Source organism: Macrotis lagotis, chromosome 1 (genome assembly GCF_037893015.1).
Source record: "Macrotis lagotis isolate mMagLag1 chromosome 1, bilby.v1.9.chrom.fasta, whole genome shotgun sequence".
In the NCBI taxonomy this organism is placed as follows: Eukaryota; Metazoa; Chordata; class Mammalia; order Peramelemorphia; family Peramelidae; genus Macrotis; species Macrotis lagotis.
Window position 1 is genome coordinate 722,389,884 of NC_133658.1, and position 25,436 is coordinate 722,415,319.

The following is a 25,436-nucleotide window of genomic DNA, read 5'->3' on the forward strand; positions in this document are numbered from 1 at the left end:
ACAAATAAACCTTGTAAACCTTTCTGCCTTTTTTTGCTTTCTGTAAGGATTTTGGGTAAATAAATGGGTATAACATTTTATACATGAATAAAACAAATATACCATATACCTATATAGTAACTCTCATTTAATTTAAAAAAGAACTTTTCAAGTTTTATGGAACAGATGGTTAAAATATAAAGTCACCTAGTGGACTAAAATAAAAAATGACTGTTTTCTAAAAATTTGCAAATACTTACCTTCCTTCATTGATGAGCTCAATAAATGCAAGTCCAGCATTCTTCTGAATTGAATTCTGCCATTCCTAAGTGGAAAAACAAACAAACCAACCAGAACATGTTTAACAAAGTAGTAGCAGCAGAAGAGTATAAATATATTTTACTGTCCATGCTATGATAGGGAATTTGAAGAATGGAAATGTGTTAGTTGGATGGCTGAGTCTTTTAAACTTCCACATACAACTTTTTATAAAAATTACTTCAAATTTTATTGGGATAAAAACACATATTGGTCTGAATATGTACATGTGTTCATATTTTATGCTATTAAACTACATATAAATACTATAGGTTATTAGTAAAAATCTTGCTCCCAAATAATTAATACTACTCTTTAGAGTCAACATAAATATTTGGAAGTAAAATTAAACAATTAAATCCAGAAATATTAGTCCAAGTGATCACTTTTCATACTTTAATTTCTAATGAGTTTACAGTAAAAAATAAAATATATATTTATTTATTTAGACTGATTAGAAAAGGAAAAATTGATAATTAAAATATTCTGGTTCATTGAAAATAACTGAATTCTATGAAAACAGTGAAAATATACCATATTAAAACCACACATCACAAAATTTAACTTTATAATGATTTAAAAGAGATGAGGAGACCTTGAGAGTGTCACTGGGCCATAATGAACATGATCAGTAGATTATGTTTAATCTGTAATACTACAATATACTCAAAAACCTTGCTCTGAAGATGTCCCCTGACAAAGTATTATTCATTTGTCATTTTTCTTTACTCTAAAAGTGAATAAATCAATTATAGTGATATTAGGCATTCTATAAAGAGATGCTAAATTAAAGGGAGAATCTCAATTCAATTCACAAACTTTTACTAATAAATACTTGCTATCTCAAAATATAATATTAGCACTTGGCATAGAGATAGAGACAAAACTGTTCTTTCTCCATTTCCTTTGATGGGTAATTATCTACACTGTACCTCTTCACTGTGTGTATCATCTGCTAAATCTCTGTCCTTTGTCAGCTTCTTTTATCTTTTACCCTAAAATCAGCTTACATGGGTTCAATGGTCATCTCCATTATGATGACTTCTAAATCTATATATCTAGCTCTTTCTACTAAATTGGCTTTTTACACACTTCATATTGAACATCTTTTCCTAGATATACCCATAGGGATTTTGAAGAAAAGTTCAAGATGTGATTTATTACTTCCTTCCCTGAATTCATCTTTCCTTCAAACTTCCCATTTTAGGAGGCAAGTCTTTAGGTTTGAAAACATAGCAACACCTTGATTGTTCCCTCTCCTCATCCCTCATATCCAAGTAATTGTTATTTCTTGTCAAATGTACCTCTTCTCTCTCTTCTTGTAGCCATAATCTTTGTGCAAATTCTCATCACTGTTGACTGTACTATTGCAAAAACTTCCTAATTTTTAGGCTCCCAGTTTTCAGTTTCTAGGTTGTTTACTTCAAAATCATTTTATAAGGGGCTACCAAAAATAAAAAAACAAATGTGAAGTTAGTTCCACCACTACCAAAAAAAGATCAATGGTTCCCTCTAGTTTATAAGGCATCCATTCTGAAATTAAAAGTCCTCCACAAATTGGTCACAACATGTGTTTTCACACTTATTTGACATCACTTCTCAACTATTCAATATCCTAGTCAGATTGGCCTAAATGATATTTCCTGAATTTTTTATTTTCAAATTCTTTATCCTTGTCTTTCCATAGACAGCACTCCTTGGCATATACTTGACACACTCACTTTTCACCTTAAATGCCTCAGAATCTTTATCTTTCTCTAAGTCTCAGCTCAATTTGATATATATAAATTTACAAAATGTTCCTAATACACTGCCTCACCTCCTCTTTCCCTCCTAGAACTACTTTGTATTTACTTGTACTATTTATATTTGGCAAATAAAAATATATAAAATGATAAAACTCAAAATTATTGTGGCTTAGGGAAATTAATCATTTATATATTCATAGTAACAAAGTAAACTGGGGAGATATTTGAGGAATTTGGAAATAATTCAATTCAATACACCAAAAATATATTAAATGCTTATTCTGCTGGTCACTTAGGAGATATAAAGATGAATAATAGTTTCTGTTAACAAAAGAATAATAGTTTCTCTTACAAAAGAAATAACTATATACATTAAGAGCCCAACCCCCTCCTTGTAGGAGAAGCCTTAGGGAGGATAAGTAACTTGTCCAATGTAAAAATGGAGTAAAAAACAGAGCAAGGAATTTCAATCCACAGAATCAAAAAAAAACAGAGTTGGCAAGGACCTCAGCATTTATTTAGTTCATACCTAAATGGAATCTTCTCTATATCAGATAAATGGTTACCTAGCTTCCACTTGAAAACCTAGAATGAGGGGGGGGGGGGGGAAACTTGGTTTTCTGATTTCACATCCAGAAGACTTTCTATTGTATCATGAACTAAGAACTATAAACTCCATGAGGATATGGATTATAACTTTTCATCATCTCTACTCCCATGGTCTAACAGAGTACCCTGTATAATACTTGTTTGAAAAAGATGACATGATAAAGTGAACAACATGCCAGATTTGCAATTCAAAAGATTAGAGAACTTTACTATTTAATCCTACTTGTGTTAATTTGGGGAAAATCATAATCTCTTTTGGGTTGTGGGAATTTGTCATTTCTGCCTCTTCTCTTACATCTGTTCCCTTCCTCTCACTACCACTGATCCTTACTTTTAGTTCTCATTACCTCTCACCTGGATTATAGAAAAAAATCTTGCTTTGCAACCCCCACACCAATATTTACTCTATTTGTCTATCATATTTCCCATGTATGACACACCCTTTTTTGAAAAATTTGGGATCTAAAAATAGTGGTTATAGATTTTTTTACTTGCATTTCCTGCTTTTTTGCACTTCTTGTCTTTGTGCTCATTGTTTTGCATTTGTTACCAATATATTAGGTTATGTTTTGCCACGTTCTACCCAGAAATGGCTCAGAAAAGATTTTCTTCCAGTGCTGAATTCAAGTTCAAAGTAAACCAGTTTGTAAAAGCGAATGGAAATCATGCTGCTGAACATCAGTCTGGTCCTCCTTCAAGTGAGAAAGCAATCTCAGACAGTCATCCAAGTGGCCTGAATTGGTGAGGAAATTGAAGATATGCATTGAAGAGCAAAGGGCAAGTGGAATTCCTGTGTCTACCAAGATGGTTCAGCAGGAGGTGAGAATTGCTGATGAAAAAAAAGTGACTGATTTCAAGGGAGGACACAATTGGTGCTTCAGGTTCATGAAACAGAATGGACTAAGCATGCATCTATGCACCAGACTTGCCCAGGGAGAGCTTGTGGTCAACTGCAGAGCAGAACACAGGCAGGAGAACAGTCAGTCTCTCCTAAGACAGAGATTTGTCATCAGATAGAGATGAGGATGAGCTGATGGAAGGGAGTTTTGATGGTGATGAGCTGTATGAATTTTATGATGAATGAGTTCACTAACTTTATGTAATTATTTTTTTTCAAATTTCAGGCTCCCAAAACAAGGTATGTTATATATATATATATATATATATATATATATATATATATATATATATATATATATATATATATATATATAAGTTAGTATAGTATATCAGTCTGCTACTCAAAAATTGAATGCCCCCCCCAATAACTTTAAGGATCAAATATAAACTAGTCCATTTGGCATTATAAGCTCTTTTTCTTCTAACCAAAACCTAAAAAGAAGTAATGAGCAATAAGACTGGAAAGGTAAGATTTTTCTCCTCTGCTATCCTTAAACTTTTTTTTAAGGTTTTTGCAAGGCAAAATGGGGTTAAGTGGCTTGCCCAAGGCCACACAGCTAGGTAATTATTAAGTGTCTGAGACCAGAATCAAACCCAGGTAATCCTGACTCCAAGGCCAGTGCTTTATCCACTATGCCACCTAGCCGCCCCTATCCTTAAACTTCTAAAAGAGACCTCAACCTAAAGAAGGAGAGAACATGGGTTCTTGAAAGCCATGTTAATGAAAAACAAACCCTAGTTCTAACCCAAGTTAGAAATAACGCAATATATTAAGTGTTAATTATATGCCAGAGCTCTTCCTACCTCTCAACAACCTTTCATGAAAGAAGTGCTTATCAAAATTACTTTACTCCTTCTCCTTTGTTATCTGGAAATAAATGTTTAGTATAGGTCAAGCAAGAGATTTTGTGCCTGTGTCCAAAAACCTACCTATATTCAAAAGTCCTCTGACTAGAAAGGTAATATTTTTTTAAATTCCATATATGAAGAACACTACTGATTAAGTTATGAAGGGATCTTGATTTGAATTCATAAAGAGATCATAAATACACATATATATGTAATAGCATCATAAATATAATAAAGCTGCAAAGGAAGCTACCCTGCATACTAAATCTGAAACTTTGAAGAATTAATATTAATAAAAGGAGCATGAAAATTTAGGACTTTAAAGTATTAATAAAGGAAGTATGAAAATTTAGGACTTTAAAGGTGACTTTCATTATTTTTTTTGATTGTATATATATTTTGTTTTCCAATTATATACAATAGTAGTTTCTACCTATCATTTTTTGTAAGGTTTTGAACTTTACAGGTTTCCCCACCCTGCCATCCCTCTTCCCTCTCCCCCACAGAAGGCAATCTGATAATCTTTACATTTGTTTCCATGATATGCATTGATCAAAATTGAATCTTTTGAGAGAACAAAACATATACTTGAGGAAGAAATGAAATATTAGAGATAGAAAAATTATATAGTACATAAGATAACTTTTTAAAAAACTGAAGGTAATAATCTTTGGTCTTTGTTTAAACTCCACAGTTCTTTTTCTGGATACAGATGGTATTCTCCATCACAGATACCCTAAATTGTCCCTGATTATTGCACTGATAGAATAAGCAAGTCCATTAAGGTTGTTCATCACCTTCTTGTTGTTAGGGTGTACAAAGTTCTTGTTCTATTAATCTTGCTCAGCATCAGTTCATGCAAGTCTTTCCAGGCTTCTCTGAAATGCCATCCTTTCTGGTTTCTAATAGAACAATAACGATCCATAACGTACACATAACACGATTTGTTCAAGCCATTCCCCAATTGACGGGCATCCTCTTGATTTCTAATTCTTTGCCATCACAAACAGGGGTGCTATGAACACTTTTGTACAACTGATGTTTTTATTCTTTTTCAGGATCTCTTTAGAATAAAGATCCTTTATTGATATTGCTGGATCCAAGGTGTGTGTGTGTGTGTACATACATTTTTATTGCTGTTTGGGCATAATTCAAAATTGCTCTCCAGAAAGATGGGATCAGTTCACAGCTTCACCAATAATGCATTGGTGTCCCAGATTTCCCATATCCCTTCCAATGTTGGTCATTGTCCTTTCTGGTCATATTCATCAATCTGAGAGGTGTGAGGTGGTACCTAAGAGATACTTTAATTTGCATTTCTCTAATCAGTAATGACTTAAAGCAATTTTTCATATGACAATAAATAGTTTTGATTTCCTCATCAGCAAATTACCTTTGCATAATGCCTTGGTTTTTTTTATAAATTTGAATCAGCTTTATATACTTTTTAGAAAGGAATCCTTTGTCTGAAACACTAGTTGTAAAATTGTATCTCAATTTACATTTCTTTTGATCTTAGTTACAGTGGTTTTGCCCGTACAAAAGCTTTTTAATTTAATGTAATCAAAACTATCCAATTTATTTTTAATTATGTTCTCCATCTTTTCCTGTTCCCCTTTCCATAGTTCTGACAAGTAAACTATTCCTTGATCTCCTAGTTTGCTTATAATATTGTCTTTTATGTCTAAATCCTGCACCCATTTTGATCTTATCCTGGTAGGGTGTGAGATGTTGGTCTAATATAAGTTTCTGCCACACTATTTTCCAGTTTTCGGAGCAGTTTTTATTAAAGATTGAGTTCTTATCCCAGAAACTAGATTCCTAGGCTTTATCAAACAGCAGATTACTATAATCATTTCCTGCTGCCTCTTTTGCATATAGACTATCATTGCACTGATCCACCACTCTATTTCTTAACCAGTACCAGACAATTTTAATAACATGATATAATTTTAGATCTGGTAAGGCTAAGTTGCTTTTTTGACTTTTTTTTGTTTCTCCATATGAATTTAGTTAGTTTTTCTCTAGCTCACTAGTTTTTTGGAAGTTTGATTGGTATGGCACAAATTAAGTAGTTTAATTTAGATAGAATTGTCATTGTTATTATATTAGCTCAGCTTATCCATGAGCTGCTGTTATTTAGATCTGATTATTTTGTTTTCATACGGTTTCTGAGTCTGCCTTGGCAAGTAGACTCCCAAGTATTTTAAGTTATTTTAAATGGATTTCTCTTTCTAGCTGTTGCTGTTGTATCTTGTTAGTAATATACAGAAATGCAGAGGATTTATGTAGGTTTATTTTATATCCTGCGACTTTGCTTAAAGTTACTATTACCAGTAGTTTTTTTAGATGCTTTTTTAGGATTCTCCAGGTATCATCACTCCAGGTATTATCACTCTAAGGAACAATCCATTTATTCCTAAGGTCTCTAAGTAGTTTTAGTAGGAATCAGTGCTGTATTTTGTCAAAGGCTTTTCCAGCATCTATTGAGATGATTATATGATTTCTTTTCTTGTTTTTTTGCAAGGCAAATGGGGTTAAGTGGCTTGCCCAAGGCCACACAGCTAGGTAATTATTGTCTGAGACCGGATTTGAACCCAGGTACTCCTGACTCCAAGGCTGGTGCTTTATCCACTAGGCCACCTAGCCACCCCCATTATATGATTTCTGTTAGGTTTGTTATTGATATAGTCAATTATACTGACAGTTTTCCTAATATTGAACCAACCCTACATTCCTAGAATAAATCCTACTAGGTCACAGTGTATTATCCTAGTGATAACTTGCTGTAATTGCTTTGCTAAGATTTTACTTAAGATTTTTGCATCCATATTCATTAGGGAAATTGGTTTATAATTTTCTATCTCTATTTTGACTCTTCCTGGTTTAGGTATCAGCACCATTTGTTGTCATAGAAGGAATTAGGCAGATTTCTGTCTTCACCTATTTTTCCAAATAATTTATATAGAATTGAAACCAATTGTTCCTAAAATATTTGATAGAATTCATTTGCAAATCCATCTGGCCCTGGAGATTTTTTTCTTAGGGAGTTCATTGATGGCTTGTTGAACTTCTTTTTCTCAGATCTTTTTCTAAGATATTTAAGTATTTAATTTCCTCTTCATTTAACCTGGGCAGCTTATATTTTTGTAAATATTCATCCATTTCAGTTAGATTATCAAATTTATTGGCATACTATTGGGAAAAATAGCTCTGAATTATTAATTTACTCCTCAATGCGGTGGTGAGTTCACCTTTTTCATTTCTGATACTAGCAATGTAGTTTTCTTATTTCTTTTTTTTTAAAATCAAATTAACCAAAGGTTTATCTATCTTTTTTTTTATAAAACCAACTCGTGGTTTTATTTATTAGTTCAATAGTTTCCTTGCTTTCAATTTTATTAATTTCTCTAATTTTGAGAATTTCTAATTTGGTATTTGGGGTTTTTAATTTTTTTCTTTTTCTAATTTTTTTAGTTGCATGCTTACTTCATTGATTTCCTCTTTCTCTATTTTATTCATGTAAGCATTTAGGGATATAACATATCCCCTAATAACTGCTTAGGCTGTATCCCATAAGTTTTGGTATGTTGTCTCATTATTGTCATTGTCTAGGATGAAATCATTCATTCTATCTACAATTTACTGTTTGATCTACTCATTCTTTAAAATGAGGTTATTTACTTTCCAATTAGTTTTAAGTCTATCTTCCATAGTCCCTTATCACATGTGATTTTTATTGCATTATGGTCTGAAAAGGAAATATTCACTATTTCTGCCTTTCTGCATTTGGTTATGAGGTTTTGATGTCCTAGTACATGGTCAATTTTTGTGTAGGTGCCATGCACTACAGGGAAAAAAAAGGTATATTCCTCTCCATCTCCAAAGGTGTATCATGTCTAGGTTTTCCTTAACTTCCTTCTCGTATATTTTATGGTTAGTTATCTGTTTCTGAGAGAGGTTGAGGTCTCCCACTAGTAGAGTTTTGCTGTCTATGTCCTCCTGTAACTCATTCTGCTTCTCCTCTAAAAATCTGGATGCTAGACTGCTTGTTGCATAACTACATATTTAGTATGAAATTTCTTCATAAACTAAGGTATCTTTCAGGAGGATATAATGTCCTTCCTTTTCTCTTTTAATGAGATCTATTTTTGTAGTTGCTTTGTCTGAGATACAGATTGCTACCCCCGTCTTTTTCACTTTAGCTGAAGCATAAGACATTCTGCTCTTTTACCTTTTACTATGTATGTATCTCTCTGCTCCAAATGAGATTCTTGTAAGCAGCACATTGTAAGATTCTGCTATCTGCTCACATTTTATGGAAGAGTTCATCCTATTCACATTCAAAATGATACTTAACACTTTATTGCCCTCCATGTTATCTTCCCTCTGTCAGCATTTTTCCCCTTTCCTCACCTTATCCTTATTTCCTAGTATTTTGCTTCTGAATACCACTTCCTTCAGTGCTTGCTCCTTTATATTCAGCCTCCTTCCCTTTGCCCCTTCTGTCTTCCCTTCCTTCAGTCATTTCCTCTTTTCCTGCCTCCTTAATACTTGAAAGGTAAGGTAAGTTCTAAACTTAACTGAGTGAGTGTATTTTAATTCTTCTTTGAGCCAAATCTGATGAGAGTAAGATTTAAGCAGTTTTCACCTTCTCCCTTATTCCCCTCTATTGAAATAGGCCTTTTGTACTTCTTCATGTGACGTCCCCTTTTTAAGGACATATTATTTTTAAATCATTCTATCAGAGTCACGGAGAGGTCATAAGTGTCCATTACTTCTAAGTATATTCTCTCTAATAGAGTTGAAATTCTCTAAAGATATGAGAACCTTTCTCCCAGGTGGGGATATAGCCAGTTTCATCTTATTGGATACGTTTTTTCTTTCTTTCCCCCTTTTTACCTTTTCATTTATCTTTTTTTTTAAGGTTTTTACCAGGCAAATGGGGTTAAGTGGCTTGCCCAAGGCCACACAGCTAGGTAATTATTAAGTGTCTGAGGCCGGATTTGAACCCAGGTAACTCCTGACTCCAGGGCCGGTGCTTTATCCACTACGCCACCTAGCCACCCTTCATTTATCTCGAGTCTCCTGTTTGATGTCCAGATTTTTTATATAGCTCTCGTTTTTTCATCAGGAAAAGTTGGAAGTCTCCTATATCATTAAATGTCCATCTTTTCAACTGGAAAAGAAGGCTCAGTTTTGCCAGATAGTGAATTCTTGGCTGCATTCCAAGCTCCCTTGCTCTTTAGAATATGATATGCCAGGATCTTTAATAACTTAATGCTGATCTAGCTAGGGGATGAGGGTGGATATAAGGGGCAAACATACTGAAGGTGGTGTATACTGGGAAATAAGGATAAGGTGAAAAAAGGGGGAAATACAAATAAAGGGAAGATAGTATGGAGGGCAATAAAGAGTTAGTAATTATAACTTTGAATGTGAATGGGATAAACTCTCCCGTAAAACACATGATCCTTACTTTGGCTCTTTAGTATTTAAATTGTTTCTTTCTGGCTGCTTGCAGGATTTTTTCTGATAGTTCTAGAGTTTGGCCATAATATTCCTTGGTGTTTTCATTTTGGGATCCCTTTAAGAAAGGGATCAATGTATTATATCATTAACTATTTTGCCCTCTGGTTCCATGATATCATGGCTATTCTCCTTCACTATATCCTCAAATATGGAGTCCAGGCTTTTTTTCTGCTCAACAATTTCAGGCAGCCCGAAGATTCTTAAATTGTCTCTCCTGGATCTATTTTCCAGGTTGGCTGTTTTGCAGATGAGCTATTTTACATTTTCTTCTAGTTTTTCTTTTCCTTTTCTTTTTTTGACTTTGCTTAACAGATTCTGGTTGTCTCATCAACCATTAGTTTCCACAGAACCGAAGTTCTTTTTTTAAGAGAAGAAATTTTTCCTTTACCTTTTTCCAACTCCTTTTCCAATTGATCAATTCTATTTTTGAAGGAGTTTTCCATACGCACAATTGTGGTTTTGAGAGAATTATTTTCTTTTTGCACTTGTTCAATTGTATTTTCATTGGATTTGTTTTCTTGTTGCAAGATGCTAATTTTCTCTTGCGTTTCTTTTCCCATTTTTAAAATTGATTTTTAAATTCCTCCCTAATCTCTTCTAAGAAGTCTTTCTGGGCTGGAGACCAATTCATATTTTCCTCTAAAGCTCTAGTTCTGAGTTAGGATCCTTGTTTTCGATATAATATTCAATGAATCCCACTCCCACTGGCCTTTCTTCATTTTCCTAGGATCTTGTGTTAAGGGAGGGGCTGGTTCACAGAACTTTGGTGTTGAGATCCTTAGGGGATTTTCCCCCTGGGCTTAGTAACTCCAAGTGGGCCAGTCAGTAGATGCTAGAAGCTTTCCTTGGATGTCTATGACCTTGAATAGTGAGTGGCCCACTCCCTAGGCCTGTGGGGGAGGGATGGGAGGATGTGGCAGCAAAATCTGGGTTATCCTTGAAAAATATAGGCTGGGCCCAAGGGCTTAAATAGTTAATCTCCTGAATCTTCAATCAATACTGGGGGGAGATCTGCTGACCACATTGGAGTCTGGTGGGTATGGGGGGGGGACTCAGTTGGAAACATGGGGACTTCACTGAAAACACAGAGGCTCATGGCCCTGGTCTTCTAGACCAGTGGAGTTGACTGGATTGATGTTTAGCCACCACACTGTAGCTCTCTCACTCATGGTACTAGAGATCTCTTGCCTGCTGTGTATACAAAGCTTCTGCTGCTGTTATCAAGTTAGTTCCCAGGTCTCTCTCTACTCCTGGCTCACCCACACTCCCCTCTGACAGACCTTGCTGGTAAATGTTCTTCTCTGGGTTCTGTGGATCCAAATTCTGTTAAGAGGCTTGGTTCATGTTAGCTCTGAGGGAAAGCCAGAAGAACTTAGGACAGTGCCTGGTTTTTCTTAGCCATCTTGGCTGAAGCAGCCTTATCCTTCAGGATGGGATCTTAAGGAAGATCTTTTTTTGTTATTTTAATGAATTTATACACAGAGTATCACAAGCATAAATGAAAGTTAAGGTATTAAGTGAAGCACAATATTGACATTTACTGATAATTGTGCTTTTTATTCTTTTGGAAAAACCATAGAACAAATACATTTTTTCCCCTTCAACTTCTTCAATTAACAAAAGTTATTTAGGCTCTAATTCTAGCATGGCATTAAAATCCTTAATGTTCCAATTAAAGCTGAGTAGTTTTCTCTTCTTGCACTCCAGTAAATGATGTGGAAAGGGGGTGGATATGTGGAAGGAGGTTCTTTATAAGTTAAATGGACTGACCTGTTATTTTTCATGAAATAAATCTAGCTTTTATCCCTCAGGAAATGGTCAGAATTTAATGTGACTTTTCAGCTTTTAAAAATAATATCTAATGACAAAACCAAAATAGTAAAGCTATATCATTTTATTTTATATGCATAAATACCCTAAACTGAGGCACTTTATGTAGCAAGAGAAATACATATGATAGAAAAATACTGGGAGAATGAGTAAAGAGGCAGAAATGCAAAGTTAGAAACAAACAGGGAGGAAAAACTATGTTATAACTAAAGAAGAAGAACTGGCATTACCTTCTTTTGTTTCCCATGCTGACGAGGACTTTTAGACCTCATGCTTATAACAGTGGGTAATACAGGGCAATTAGGTGGCACAGCGGATGGAGTACTGGCCTTGGAATCAGGAGAATCTGAGTTCAAATTCAGATTCAAACACTTAATAATTACCTAGCTGTGTGACTTTGGGAAAGTCACTTAACCCCATTGCCTGGTAAAAACAAACAAACCCCCCCCCCCAAACAAATAAAAAAGAATGGGTAATGCAAAGTTTATGGCTCAATGGTGGCACATGAACAACACCTATGCCTGCCAATCAAACAGAAGGAAAAAAATCTTTAAAATTGAAGCTAGGGAGTAGAAGAAGTCATTACTGACATTTCTGATTTTTATTCTAGCTCTTCCCAGGAGAAAATAAGTTTAATTTTTCTATAACATATACTTTCTAGTAATAATGTAAAAGATGATGAACTCTTTCAAATTATTATATGATTCATTTCATTTTCTTATTGCCTAAATATACATATCAAAGTTTCTAAGTATTACAGAATAATTTAATAATTGAGTAAATTTGAATTATACACACACACACACACACACACACATCTTTTCAAGGTCTGTGGAATTTACATGTTCAGGTTTTCCATATATGCAATACAATAAAATTCAGCTGTTAAAATCACTAAATAGTCATACTAGACATTATGTACATAATGCTTAAGGCAGGGATGGGAACCATTTTTCTGTCAAGGGCCATTCAAATATTTATAACAACAATCTTGGGCTCCATTTGGTCTAAGATTCAATTAATTCGAACTTAAATTTATTGAATTTCAAGTCTTACATGAAGTTCCCTTGGGCTAGAGGTTTTCTGCCTCTGCTTTATGTGTCTTTTATGTATTTTCTCATTTGGTTCACACAACAAACCTTTGAGGTAGATGCTCTCTCTATTTCAAAGTAAGTGACTGATTGGGGCAGAGTCACACAGTATGGTGGGACTGACATGAATCTGGTTCCAAGTTCAGGCACTCTAACTATTCTGCCACCCCAATTTAGACATTATTTAACTTACAGAATGTTTTATAGACTTGTAGGAGGCTGGAACGTATATTGAACATAATCTATCTGAAGATCTTTATTTTATAGATGAGACATATAAAGCTACTTGCCTAAGGTCACAATAAGCAGAACCAAAATTCTAGGTCTTTGGATTCTAAATTCAAAATTCTTTTGTTAGCGTTATGCCTCTTCATGACTATATTGCTTTATGACATGATCAAATACTTATAATCATATTTCATTTTATAATGCATTTTTCTTATATTACACCTTAAAGTTCACAAAGTGCTTTCCTTATCTATGTATTATCTGGTTTGACACAGGTAAGGTAAATTATATCCATATTTTATAGATGAGGAATGTAAATACAAGAGAAGGTAAATAATTTGCTTGTGGTCCACACAGTTAAGTAATCAACTATTCTAGAACTTGAACCCAGTTTTGAATCCAAAGGAATAAAAGTTATTTTAAAAATTAGTATAGTTTTCAGAATCCCAAGTCTGATAAAATATTTATATATTAATTGTTTGAGTTTTTGTTTTTAGATTCTTGCAAGGCAAATAGGGTTAAGTGGCTTGCCCAAGGCCACACAGCTAGGTAATTATTAAGTATCTGAGGCCAGATTTGAACTCAGGTACTCCTGATTTGAGGACCAGTGCTCTGTCCACTGTGCCACCAAACTGCCCTTTTATATATTAATTGTTGATAAAAACTAAGTATTGCTATTTTAAATGATTCTTAAAGATTCAAATAGTATGATCCCTTCTGTGTACTAATACCAGGGCTTTAAATAAAAAAAAAAAAATTAGACACGATACAAGTAAGGCATGGAAAAAATAAAAAATGAAAAAAAGTACTCTCTATGTGATAACCAAAATTGTGTTTATTTTGATTGTTACCAAAGAACTAATATAGGCAAAGGAAAGCAGGCCTCAGTGTCTATAATGACATTATCACAGTTTCCCTTGATAGGAAAAAAACTTAATTTTTTAAGAGAGAAAGAAATAAAGGGATGTAGCTTTTATTCCAGCAAGACCTATAACAGATGGTGTAATGAAAGATAATGGCTTGAACCACATTGAGGTGTATTTCAAAAAAAAAAATCTTAAAATCAGTTCCAGAATTTTTCTTTTCCTTTTTCTTTAAAGGGAGGTGGGATTAAGATAAAGTCATTTAAGGGTTAAGAAGGTTAAGGCTTACTAAAAGAACTGGACAAATTCAAGAAGTATTTCCCCCCAAAAGTGAAAATTACCCCTCCCGTCAAATAATTCTCTTCATCAGAAGAAATAATTAACTTTGAGGTTAAATGCCTAAGGAGGAGTGCCAAACCTCTATATCTGAAACAATTCTTTAGTTCTTCTACAAGGAAACATAAAATTTCCTTAAGTTGAAGGATTTTTCTAAGGCGCTTGATCTCATATTAAAGAGCCTTTGAAAATAAATACTTTGAAGGTAAATAAGTTCCAGAAGGATGACTATAAAATCCCTATGTTAGGTTCACACTGAGGTAGATAATCTGGTGTAAATCTCAAGCTCAGAACTTCCCTTTAAAAACTGAAATAAATAACACATACACACATACACATGCATGCAAAATTAAAAACAAATAGTGCCAGATCATTTCATTCTAGTTTTATCAGATGAATACATATCTTGTAATTCTCCCTTTTATCCACTGAATACTTCTGAAGTAACTTTCAACTCTGAGATTCTACAAGGATACTAAAGTAGATAAAATGTTCTATAGGTCTAAGAATTTTATTTCACTTTTCTGTATAATGTGAAAAGCATTTATTTTATGTATGTATCTTTTGGATATAAATAATATGAATATAGAAATTTAAGGAATCAAATTAGAACTTTGAAAGGGGAAGTATTAGGCCTCCTATTTCAATGCTGAAGGGAAACTGTTGAAAAAACTCATTCAAGTGATGCTGATCAACTGTTCTGCAACATATACTTTGAGGGGCACAGAAAAGTTGTATTAATTGACTAGAGAAAGAGCTATATGTATCACAGACTGGACTTGAAACAAAATTTTCCTGATTCTAAGGTAAGGACTTAATTTTAAAAAATTTAACAGTGGAAATAAATATTATGTAGAATACAAAATTGAAATTTCTTTAATTTATGTAAGAATACAATCTATAGAATAAGCAACTTTTCCCTTCTAGTTGTATAGATTATATGTATATAACTGCCTTGTAATAGTGTAAATACATGAAATGAATAATCAAAGAATTATACAATGTCAGAATTTAAAGTGAACCAAGAGGTGATTTAATTCCACTAAAATTTGAATCCCTACAAGACTGGTGTCCAACTCAAATAGAAGACGGGTCCCTGTGGTTTGCAGATTAACTTAGAGAACAGCAAAACATCATGTTTTATTGTTATTATCTCTTTTGTTAAGTATTTTCCAAATATATTTTAGTCGGTTCCCTAGTGGTTTTTGGCCTCACATCCAATAAGTAGTCATCCAGTCCATGTTTCAACAGCTTTGGTGAAGGAGTATCTTAAGGCAGCCCAGTGTATTTGTACTCTATCATAGTCTTTAGGCTTTCTTTATATAAAATCCAAATTTGCCTCCTTTGTTCTTAGTTCTGTCCTCCAAGACAAAGAAGTCTAATCCTTCTTTGATAATATTTGAAAAATGTGGATCACTCATATGTGATTGAATCATTTAAAAATCACTTTTTATGTTAGATACTGTGTAAGGCAAAAACCTCCAGGTCCCAGGGCTCTGTCCACTGCATTACTGAACTCCTCACTTCTCACTTGGATTACTGCATTATCCTCCTAAATGGTCTTGTTCTTCAAGTAAATTTACTTTCTGTTCCAATCTCTATATAGCTGCCAAACTGAAAGTCCCAGAGTCTAAGGGACCCCATCACCCTCCTACTCAAGAGAACTGACTGGTTCCCTAGTTGCCTCTAGGATAAAATGCAAACTCAGCTATTTCTAAAGGGGTTCATAATCTAACTCCATCCTACTTTTCCTAGTTTACTGAATATTATTCCTCTTAAGGCATTCTACATTCTAGCCAAACAGACCTATTTTTATATACTTCCAAAGCATGTCAATATAGATTATATGGAATGCATATCTTCCACTACATTCTCTTACTCCCCCCCCACCCCCCCAATCCCTAGTTTTCATCAATGTCAGTCAATGGAAATTTATTAAGTAACTATTAGTTAATGGGAACTATGATGAGAGTTGGAGATCTAAAGCAAGGGGAAAAGACATTTTTCTGTCCTTGAGGAGTTCATAATTTAACAAGTTAAACATTGTACAAATTAGCATGTATAAACTATGCAGAGATTAAAGAGAAATAAATCATTAGAGAGAAGGCACTAGAATTAAGAGTGGGAAAATATTCAGGAGACAAGAGATGAGGAAGGAGAGTTTTCCAGAAATAGGGCATGGTAAGGGAAACAGCTTGGAGACAAGAAATAGAATCTTTTTTTTCCCTCTTTTTTGCAAGACAAATGAGGTTAAGTGTCTTGCCCAAGGCCACACAGCTAGGTAATTATTATGTATCTGAGGCCACATTTGAACTCAGGTACTCCTGACTCCAGGGCAGGTGCTCTATCCACTGCGCCACCTAGCCTCTTCGAAATAAATAGAGTATCTTCTGTGGGGAACAGCAAGGTCAGTGTCACTGAAGCAAAGAATAATGGGGTAGGGGAAGATGGGGATGACTGGAAAGCGAAGTTCAAGTTAATGGAGTTCTAAATGGCAAAGTATATTTTATTCTGAAGGAGGTCAACTTATTGAGTAGGGTGTGTGTGTAACAAAGTCAGATATATATTTTAGTAAAATAATTTTGACTGAAGAGTGGACTAGAATAGTAAAAGATTTGGGCCAAAGTAGGTATGTAGGCAACAGTTATCAGATTTTTGATTATGTGGATTGTATAAGCCTCAAGGAAAGGTCTGAGAATCACAGTGGTGGAGGGACAACCTAGAGGAGGCAATGGAGAGCAAAAAGTATTTTACCACTGGAACCTTGATGAGGGAGTTAGAAGGACTGAGATTACATGCAGCTAGTGCTTAAAGGCTGGCCAGTAAAAACATTTCATCAGGTGGGAGCCAAGTGACAGAGGGAAGGTAAAAGATTTAAGATGAAAGCCAAATCCATTGCCTATGGATTAGGCATTCTAAAGGACAACATTAAAAGGGTAGGAATTGAAGGAAACCTGCATTAAGGGGAATGGGGTTGGATGATGGGATTCATAATCATTGGAATGAAGAGGATATGACCAGAGCAGGGGGGAAGGGAGGAGTTTGCTAATCATTAAGGAATAATTTTGGAAAATATAGCTGCCAAACTTTCCATGTCAGTTGGCTTATGTCCTTATATTGAAGTTCCTTCATAGGCTTTAGCTTAAAAGAGGCAGGAATAAGAAATTGAAATAGGAGAAATGGTGATACTTGCTTTCCCCAAAGGCTAGAACATCAAGCTGGAAACTTTATGGAATGGTGCCCTTTCATCTCACTTCACTTCAGTAGCAGAAGACTAATATGAAGAATTGGCATTCAGAGGAAACTGAAGACCAGAAAGGAGATGTTCATGACTGGAATGGGTCCCCTACCCCTTATCATAGCACCAGAAAATGGCCAAGAGAGGCAGGAAGTCAAACAGGAGATAATTGGGGCACAGTCATGTTGGTAAGGCAACTTCCTCTCCTCTTCTAACAGTTACATATTTTTGTATGAGGCTCATGCAAATTCTTGTTCTTTCTCCCAGAATTACAAAAAAATATGTTGCATATATTTTTCTTTGCATGGATATATATATATATATATATATATATATATATATTATGTATATAAACTTGCATGTAAGTGTATGTGTGTATGCATATGTGTGTGTGTGTGTGTGTGTGTGTGTGTGTGTGTGTGTGAGAATAGAGAACGTATTCCTAATAAAATCTAAGTTCTATGAGGGCAAGAACTGTTTAGGGTTTTGTCTTTCTCTCTCTATTGTCTACCACAGTATCTGGTATATAGATGCTTAATAAATGCTTATTTAATGAATCTTTAATTTTGTGCATATGGTCTAAGATTGATTCTAGTTTTTATTATTATCATTGTCAATATTATTTTTATAAACTCCTCTATTTCTGTTTAGGTCTCATCATCCTTCTTTTCATTCATATTTTCAACCTCTATACTATCTTCTCTCAATCCACTTGTCTCACATATCCAATGATTTGCCAAACCATGATATCTTCCCTTGCATCTGCTCCCTTCTCATTGCTTACATAACAACCTCCATGTCAAGCCATTGTTACCATTTCCCTGCATGATTAAAATCACCTAGTAATTGGTCTCTGTGATTTGCTCCTCCCCACTGCAAACTCTCTTAAACACAGCATCCAGAGTGATTTCTCTTAAGTGAGATCTGATCATCTCATTTTAATTGATACTTAGGATAAAGAAAAAGTTCTATTTGACTTTGAAAGTCTTCATAATCTGGGCTGAACATAGCCTTTCCAATCTCATTACTCACCTCTTTGTACTCTACCACATGCTCTTCTTCACACATGGCTCCACTTTGGTGTTATGCACATCTTCTGTCATACTGATTCTACTACTTTAAATCTCAGCTCAGAAATGAGTGTCAAAATCAAGATTTGCCTGATCCCTTTAACTGGTAATGCCTCCCATCTCTAACTGCCTTGTATTTATTCTATCTATGTATAATAAATAATATATTATATATGTATGTATACATATTTTCACTGATAGAACATAGAATCCGTGAAAAACTATTTCTTTTTTGTCTATATTCTTAGTACCTAACACGTCTTGACAAATAGTAGGTGATTAAGAAATGATTATCAACTATTTTATCCTTTTTTATGTTCATTCAGTGATTTAGCACTAACACTTTTCTGATGGAAATGCATCATATATTTTTGGATTCAACTAGTTATTTTCCTTTTTTATCTTCACTACACAGCTTTAAAAAAACCCAAGTTGCTCATTGTTGGCCCATGAATTCATGGTAATCTCTTTATAGAGACTGTCATATATCCCTTTTCATAAGAGTTGTTTCTGTCTTCAATATTTATTTATTTTTGCTTCCCATCTCTTCCTGTACTGATTTTTCTAGGATTTTTAGTCTAAGATTTTACTTATCTTTTTCTGAATCCTAAAACTAATCAATTTTCATTTCAAAGAGAAATGATAGATATATTTAGAAAACACAGGGAAAGCATTAGTAGATATAAAATAAATTTGTTACACAAAAGAACATTTTGTGAAATCAGTATTGTTAGGAGTTCTCAAATTAAAGAATACAAACATGTTCAACTTCTTCCATATCTCTGCTTAAAAATGTATGCAAAATAAGACAAAAATCCAAAATGTTTTAATATACTATTTTGAAAAATAAATTTCATACAAATATAGATTAGTTATATACATTTGATGATGATAGTTGACATAGCATGTTAAACAAACATCTGCTAGGAATAATTAGAAAATAAAATGAAATTTTTCATTGAGTAAATTATGGAAAATACTTTAAATTTTCAGATTTTGTTTAAAAAACACATCTGGACCTCATTTTTAATGAATGTAATAATTGCTTTATTATCCCAAAACATCTCTAAATTCTATTTAAGATGGTGTTATCAACTCTATAAAATAGTGTTAATTTTAGAGAATTGGTCTTAGAAAAATTGAACTTGAAGGAATGTCCACTATTAAAATCTGATTATAAAACAGCTACAATAAACATAACTAATTCCTTAGCAAGAAATTAATAAACATAAAGAAAATTGGTTTTCCTTGATTTCTATGATTTAGCACAAGAAAGCTTATTTATATGCTAATTCATTAAAATCCAATTATAATCTGAAGCCTTACTGCATACCAGGAATTCATACTTTGGAAGTACTCTTGTCTCTGATGTCTGTAATATTGGATGGTTCCTCGCAGAACCTCCATTTGAAGAGCTACCACAGTCAGCTAAATTCCACTTCCTTTTAGATGTCACTCTGGATTTCTTCTCCTTGGCCCCATTCCCCACCTCCATTTCAGGTTCTTTTTAAGTATTATCTTCTCCCAGTAGAAGGTAAGCTCCTTAAGAGCTGTCTTTCTCTGTCCTTCTCTCTGTTTTCAGGGCTTAGCACAGTGCTTTATCATATAGCAAACACTAAATAAATGGTTGTTGACTGATTAGATAAGTTTTTCTCCTAGACTCTGAATTGCTTAGCTATTTCAATTAGATGATTCTCAACATATTGCCTGACACACACTGGATACTTTAATAAGAGTCTGTTGATTAATAGATAGCATAGGCCCAGTGACACATTGTTTGTCCTTTATCTTTTGGGATTTTTCAGATATATTCGGAAATATTCACCACCAGAAGATTGGCCTACAAGGTGATAAAAAAAAAATCATCTCAAGGAAAACTGCTTTAAAAGACTGTCCATGGGCAGCTAGGTGGCATAGTGGCTAGAGGACCTGAGTTCAAATCCTGCCTCATACACTTAATACTTACTTAGCTGTGTGACCTTGGGCAAGTTGCTCAACCCCATTGCCTTGCAAAAACAAAAAAAGACTGACAATTAAGGATTAAAAGCATCATTATCTGTATTTTTGAAGAATAGGCCTTCAGTAGTGATACCACCAACCATTGATATATAAAATTCCCTGCTAGCAAATAGTAAGGAATCAATGGAATACACTTAGTGAACTTTTTCTGACATAAAATTATAATGAAGATGAGAAAGCTAAATGAACCAACTATCATGATATCTTTCTGTTGTTCAGTGATGCCAAGAATCTGGTCATATTTCTGCTGTACTGAAATATTCATTAGAATGTTTTTAGAATCATGATATAACTTTCTTTCAAAATACGGCATAGCATGAAAAATTTGAGCTACATATTAACTATAAGACAACTATAGCAGTAGTATCAAGATATCTACATTGTTCACAAAGCAAAGTTTTTAAACAAATTTAGTCTTGGTTTATATTTCCTATTTGAGTGAAAAATGAGACCTGGTAGTTGGTATTAGAATGTTTTGGCCAGATGTATAGACCTCAATCAATTAACCAATAAACATTTATAAAACACCTATGGGTGAAGCATTGTGTAATGCTCTGGAGATACAACCCCCCCCCCCCCAAAAATAATTCCTGCCCTTAAAGGACCTTACAATTTAATGGAAGAAAAACATGCAAATAAATCTATACAAAGCAAGCTATATACAGGATAATTAGGTAATAAAAGAGGGAAAGCACGCTGGAATTAAAAATCCAGGAAGTGAGTAGTCTGAACAAAGAAGGGCAAAAGGGACAACCAGAGAAAATGTCTGAAACCAAGAAATGGAATGCCTTGTTTGTGAAACAGCTAGTAAGTTTAATCCTTGTTCTACATGACAACAGTTCAAATATCTAAAGATTCAAATATCTATCATGATTCTTCCACAGTAACTCCCAGTCTTCTTTTTTCTCCAGGCTGAATCCAATCCTCATATATCATTTCAAGGGGGCCTTCTTTTGGAATCTTTCTAGTTTATAGTTGGTGGCACAAAGAACCAAGTCTGGAGTCGGGTTTACTGGAATTGAAATTTGGCCTAGGACTCTTAAGATCTGTGTGCCCCTGGGCAAGTCACTTAAATCCTATTTGACTCCATCTGTAAATAGAGATAACTGCTGCACTCACTTTCCAAGGGTTGTGAGAGGATCAAATGAGATAACTGTAAAGTGCTTAGTACAGTGCATTTACACCATAAGTGCTCTGTAAATCCTACTTATCATCATCATCATCATCATCATCATCATCATCATCATCATCATCATCATCATCATCAATGCCATTCTTAAACCCATACTGCAGAGAAGGACTAATGAGGGGAAGGTAAAATGCCACTATTACCTTCTTACAAATTGGGATCCTCTTCATGGAGTGCAAGATCATATTAGCTTTTTTGGTTGCCATATCACTCTGAAGACTTACATTTGATCTTCCCATCTACTAAAATACCCAGCATATCTGCTATCTTAACTTCGCCTGTGGTCAAATCTTAGAAGTCACATTTATTCCTATTAAGTTTCATCATATTAGGTTTACTCAATATTTGAACCTGCAAAATCTTTTTGCTTCTGTCTCTCACCCACTGTATTAGTCATCCCTTTCAGCTTTGGATAATCTGCAAATTAGATTTTTTTTAAAAAGTCTTTTTCCAATTTATTGTTAAAAATGTTTAACAGCACAAAGCTAGGCAAAGATCTCCAGGTTAATTCACTGGAGACTTCCAGTCATGTTGATACTAAACCATTATTACTCTGAAGTCCCTATTAGAAATAAGTTCTGAGTCTGTATTGTTATCTGATCCATATCATCTTTTCTTACAAGGACAGTAAAAGATACTTTGTGAAAAGCTTTGCTAGAACTTAGATAAACTAAATTCAAACCATTCTACTCTGGTAGTTTAATGATCTTTTCTAAAAAGAAAAATGAAGTTACTCTAGGATGAACTGTCCTTAATGAAACTATGCTGGTTTTCTAACTACTTATTTGACAACTGTCTCTTTAATAATCTTTTCTAGAATTTACCCACAAGTTGAAGCCAATTAATCTGCTCTTTTTCTCCATGACATACAATTTACAGAAAAGTTTGTGAAATTTTTTGAAAAACAAGATAACATTTTCCCCCTCTCCAAACTTGTAGAACATATTCTACTTTCCCATGATCTTTCATATACTACTACTGACAATAGCTAAGAAATCACATCTGCCAGTTCTTTCAGGAATCAAAGATGAATTCTATTTGGTGCAGGTGACTTTTTTTTTTAAATCGTGGGTATCAATTCCTTGGCAATTTCTGTACTGTCATTTTCAATTTCAATGTAGAGGTCATTTTATTTTGCAAAAAATAAAAATCAATCAACCCCCCCCCCCCAAATCCCCCAAACCAAAATACCAACTCGAAATAAAATGAGTTGGACAGTATTGGTTTTTATCTATTGTCAGCTGTCATTAACCTATTTATTAAATCACCCAAAGATTTTAATCTCTTCTTTGATACTACTTCCCCCCCCCCCCACAAAATAGCTTAAAAACCATTCATCTTCTCCTTGCTTCTTTGGCCAGACTCAGTTCACTTAGATCTTTGAGATTCTTGACACTATTTTTACAAGGCTATATTATATACTTATATTCATTTTCGGTTACCTAACCTTGTTTTCTACACTTTTAAAAAAAACTATCTCATCCAACCCTTCTGGAGAGCTATTTGGAACTACGCCCAAAGGGCAACAAAAATGTGCATACCCTTTGACCCAGCAATACCACTACTGGGTCTATATCCTGAAGAGATGAAGAAAAAGGGTAAAAAACATTACTTGTACAAAAATATTTATAGCAGCCCTGTTTGTGGTGGCAAGGAATTGGAAATCAAGTAAATGTCCTTCAACTGGGGAATGGCTTAGCAAACTGTGGTATATGTATGTCATGGAATACTATTGTTCTATTAGAAACCAGGAGGGACGGGATTTCAGGGAAGCCTGGAGGGATTTGCATGAACTGATGCTGAGTGAGATGAGAACCAGAAAAACACAGTACACCCTAACAGCCACATGGGAGTGATGATCATCCTTGAAGGATTTGCTCATTCCATCAGTGCAACAATCAGGAGCAGTTTTGGGCTGTCTGCAAAGGAGAGTGCCATCTGTATCCAGTTAAGGAGCTATGGAGTTTGAACAAAGTTCAAGGACTATTCCCTTTAATTTAGGAAAAAACAGATATCTTATTGTCTGATCTTGTTACCTCTTAGAATTCTTGTCTCTTCTCTAAGGATATGATTTCTCTCTCATCACACCCAATCTGGATCAAGGTACAACATGGAAACAAAGTAAAGACTGACAGAATGCTTTCTGGGGGGGGGGGAGAGTAAGATTGGGGGGAAAAATTGTAAAACTCATATAATATCTTTAATAAAAATTAATAAAAAAGTATCCTTCTGAAGAGACTTCCCCTGAAATATTTTAGTCCATCAAACCTTTCCTATCTTTCCTCTCAATTTTTTGATATTTACTCTCATAATATTAAGTGTGCATAAAAGACAATGTCAAGCTTTCCTCTCCTTCACTATCACAAACTCTAAAAGTTTTTGTCATTTATTTATATTCCAGCAACAAGTTCAAGAGCTTTATCTACCTTTTAAAGAAAAAAAGTATATCAAATTATGTGTTACTTTGCTTTTGGCAGAAAGAGAACTCCAGTCCTCCATCTTTACTACATATTATGCGTCTATGTCAGACTTTTAATCTGTTTCCTAAACATCTATTTCTGTTCAGGTGATTTAAAGGTCATAATCACTTCCTTCAGTTTCTCCCCTTTTTGACTTTAACACAAATATTCTCCATCATGCTTCCCCTATCTCCATTCCTTCATTTCTCACATAAGTATGCCTTTTAAATATATATATATATATGTATATATATACATATATATATATATATATATATATATATATATATATATATATATATATATATATATATATGCATGCAACCCCTTACCTTCCCCCACCCCATCTCTTATTCTGTTTCTTCTGGATAAGAACTACTTATCCAAAGCAATAATGTAGTAATGGATTTACTCCCAAACCTATGAGGTCAAATCTTCTACTTTGTGTTAGGATCTTAACTTCCTGTTTTGTTGTTGTTGTTATTATACTTTTGAGAAACAACATTTGAGGTTCCTGGTTCCACTACTAACTTTTTTCAGATTCTATCTCTAGTTGTATTTCTGGGTCTAGAAAATGTTATACTTCTTTCTTTGTGCCTATTGTTTCTGCATTTCCTTAAATTACCAGTGTTTAAAACAAGGCCTAACTATTAAATGCTTAATAAATACTTATTGACTTAGGGGATGTAAATAAGCAGTCTTCTTTTCTCATCATTTTTATCAGTTTTTGTTGGGTATACTCCCTCTCTGGGTCTGTCAGTCCTATGTTGTAAACTTTATTCAGGAAATCCATATCCCCTTCTCAGTTAACACCATTACTAGCTGCCCCCAGGACCTGTCCTTCTGACTGCCTAGGACTGAGTGTGGACAAGGTAGAACTCCTCTCACTCCCCATTTAAGGAGGGACCCAAGCATAACCATCTCATTTGTTCACCTGACTTCCTTCCTATAGACCTTCAAAGCAATCCCTTCCCATCCTCCTAACTACCCCCACCCCAGGCTTGTCACTTCTTTTTATGATTATCTTCTCACATTGTATTACAAGTTACCCTAGAACAGGGATTGTCTTTTTCCCTTTCTTGGTATTTCCAGGTCTTAGCTCAGTGTTGGGGACTTAGCACTCAATTCAAATATGGTTTTTGACTACTTAGTAGATGGTTGCTGAATTAAATGCAGTT

The 25,436-nt window shown here is 34.3% G+C and overlaps 1 protein-coding gene across 7 annotated transcripts in view; it reads right to left on the minus strand.

Annotated features, from left to right (window-relative positions):
* NBEA (neurobeachin) overlaps positions 1 to 25,436 on the minus strand; it is a 796,125-nt gene that overhangs the window by 401,748 nt on the left and 368,941 nt on the right. For all 7 annotated transcript variants that reach the window (XM_074216034.1, XM_074216037.1, XM_074216036.1 and 4 more), the window contains one exon: positions 240 to 304. In XM_074216034.1, coding sequence (XP_074072135.1) covers positions 240 to 304 — 65 coding nt within the window. The remainder of the gene's footprint in view (positions 1 to 239; positions 305 to 25,436) is intronic.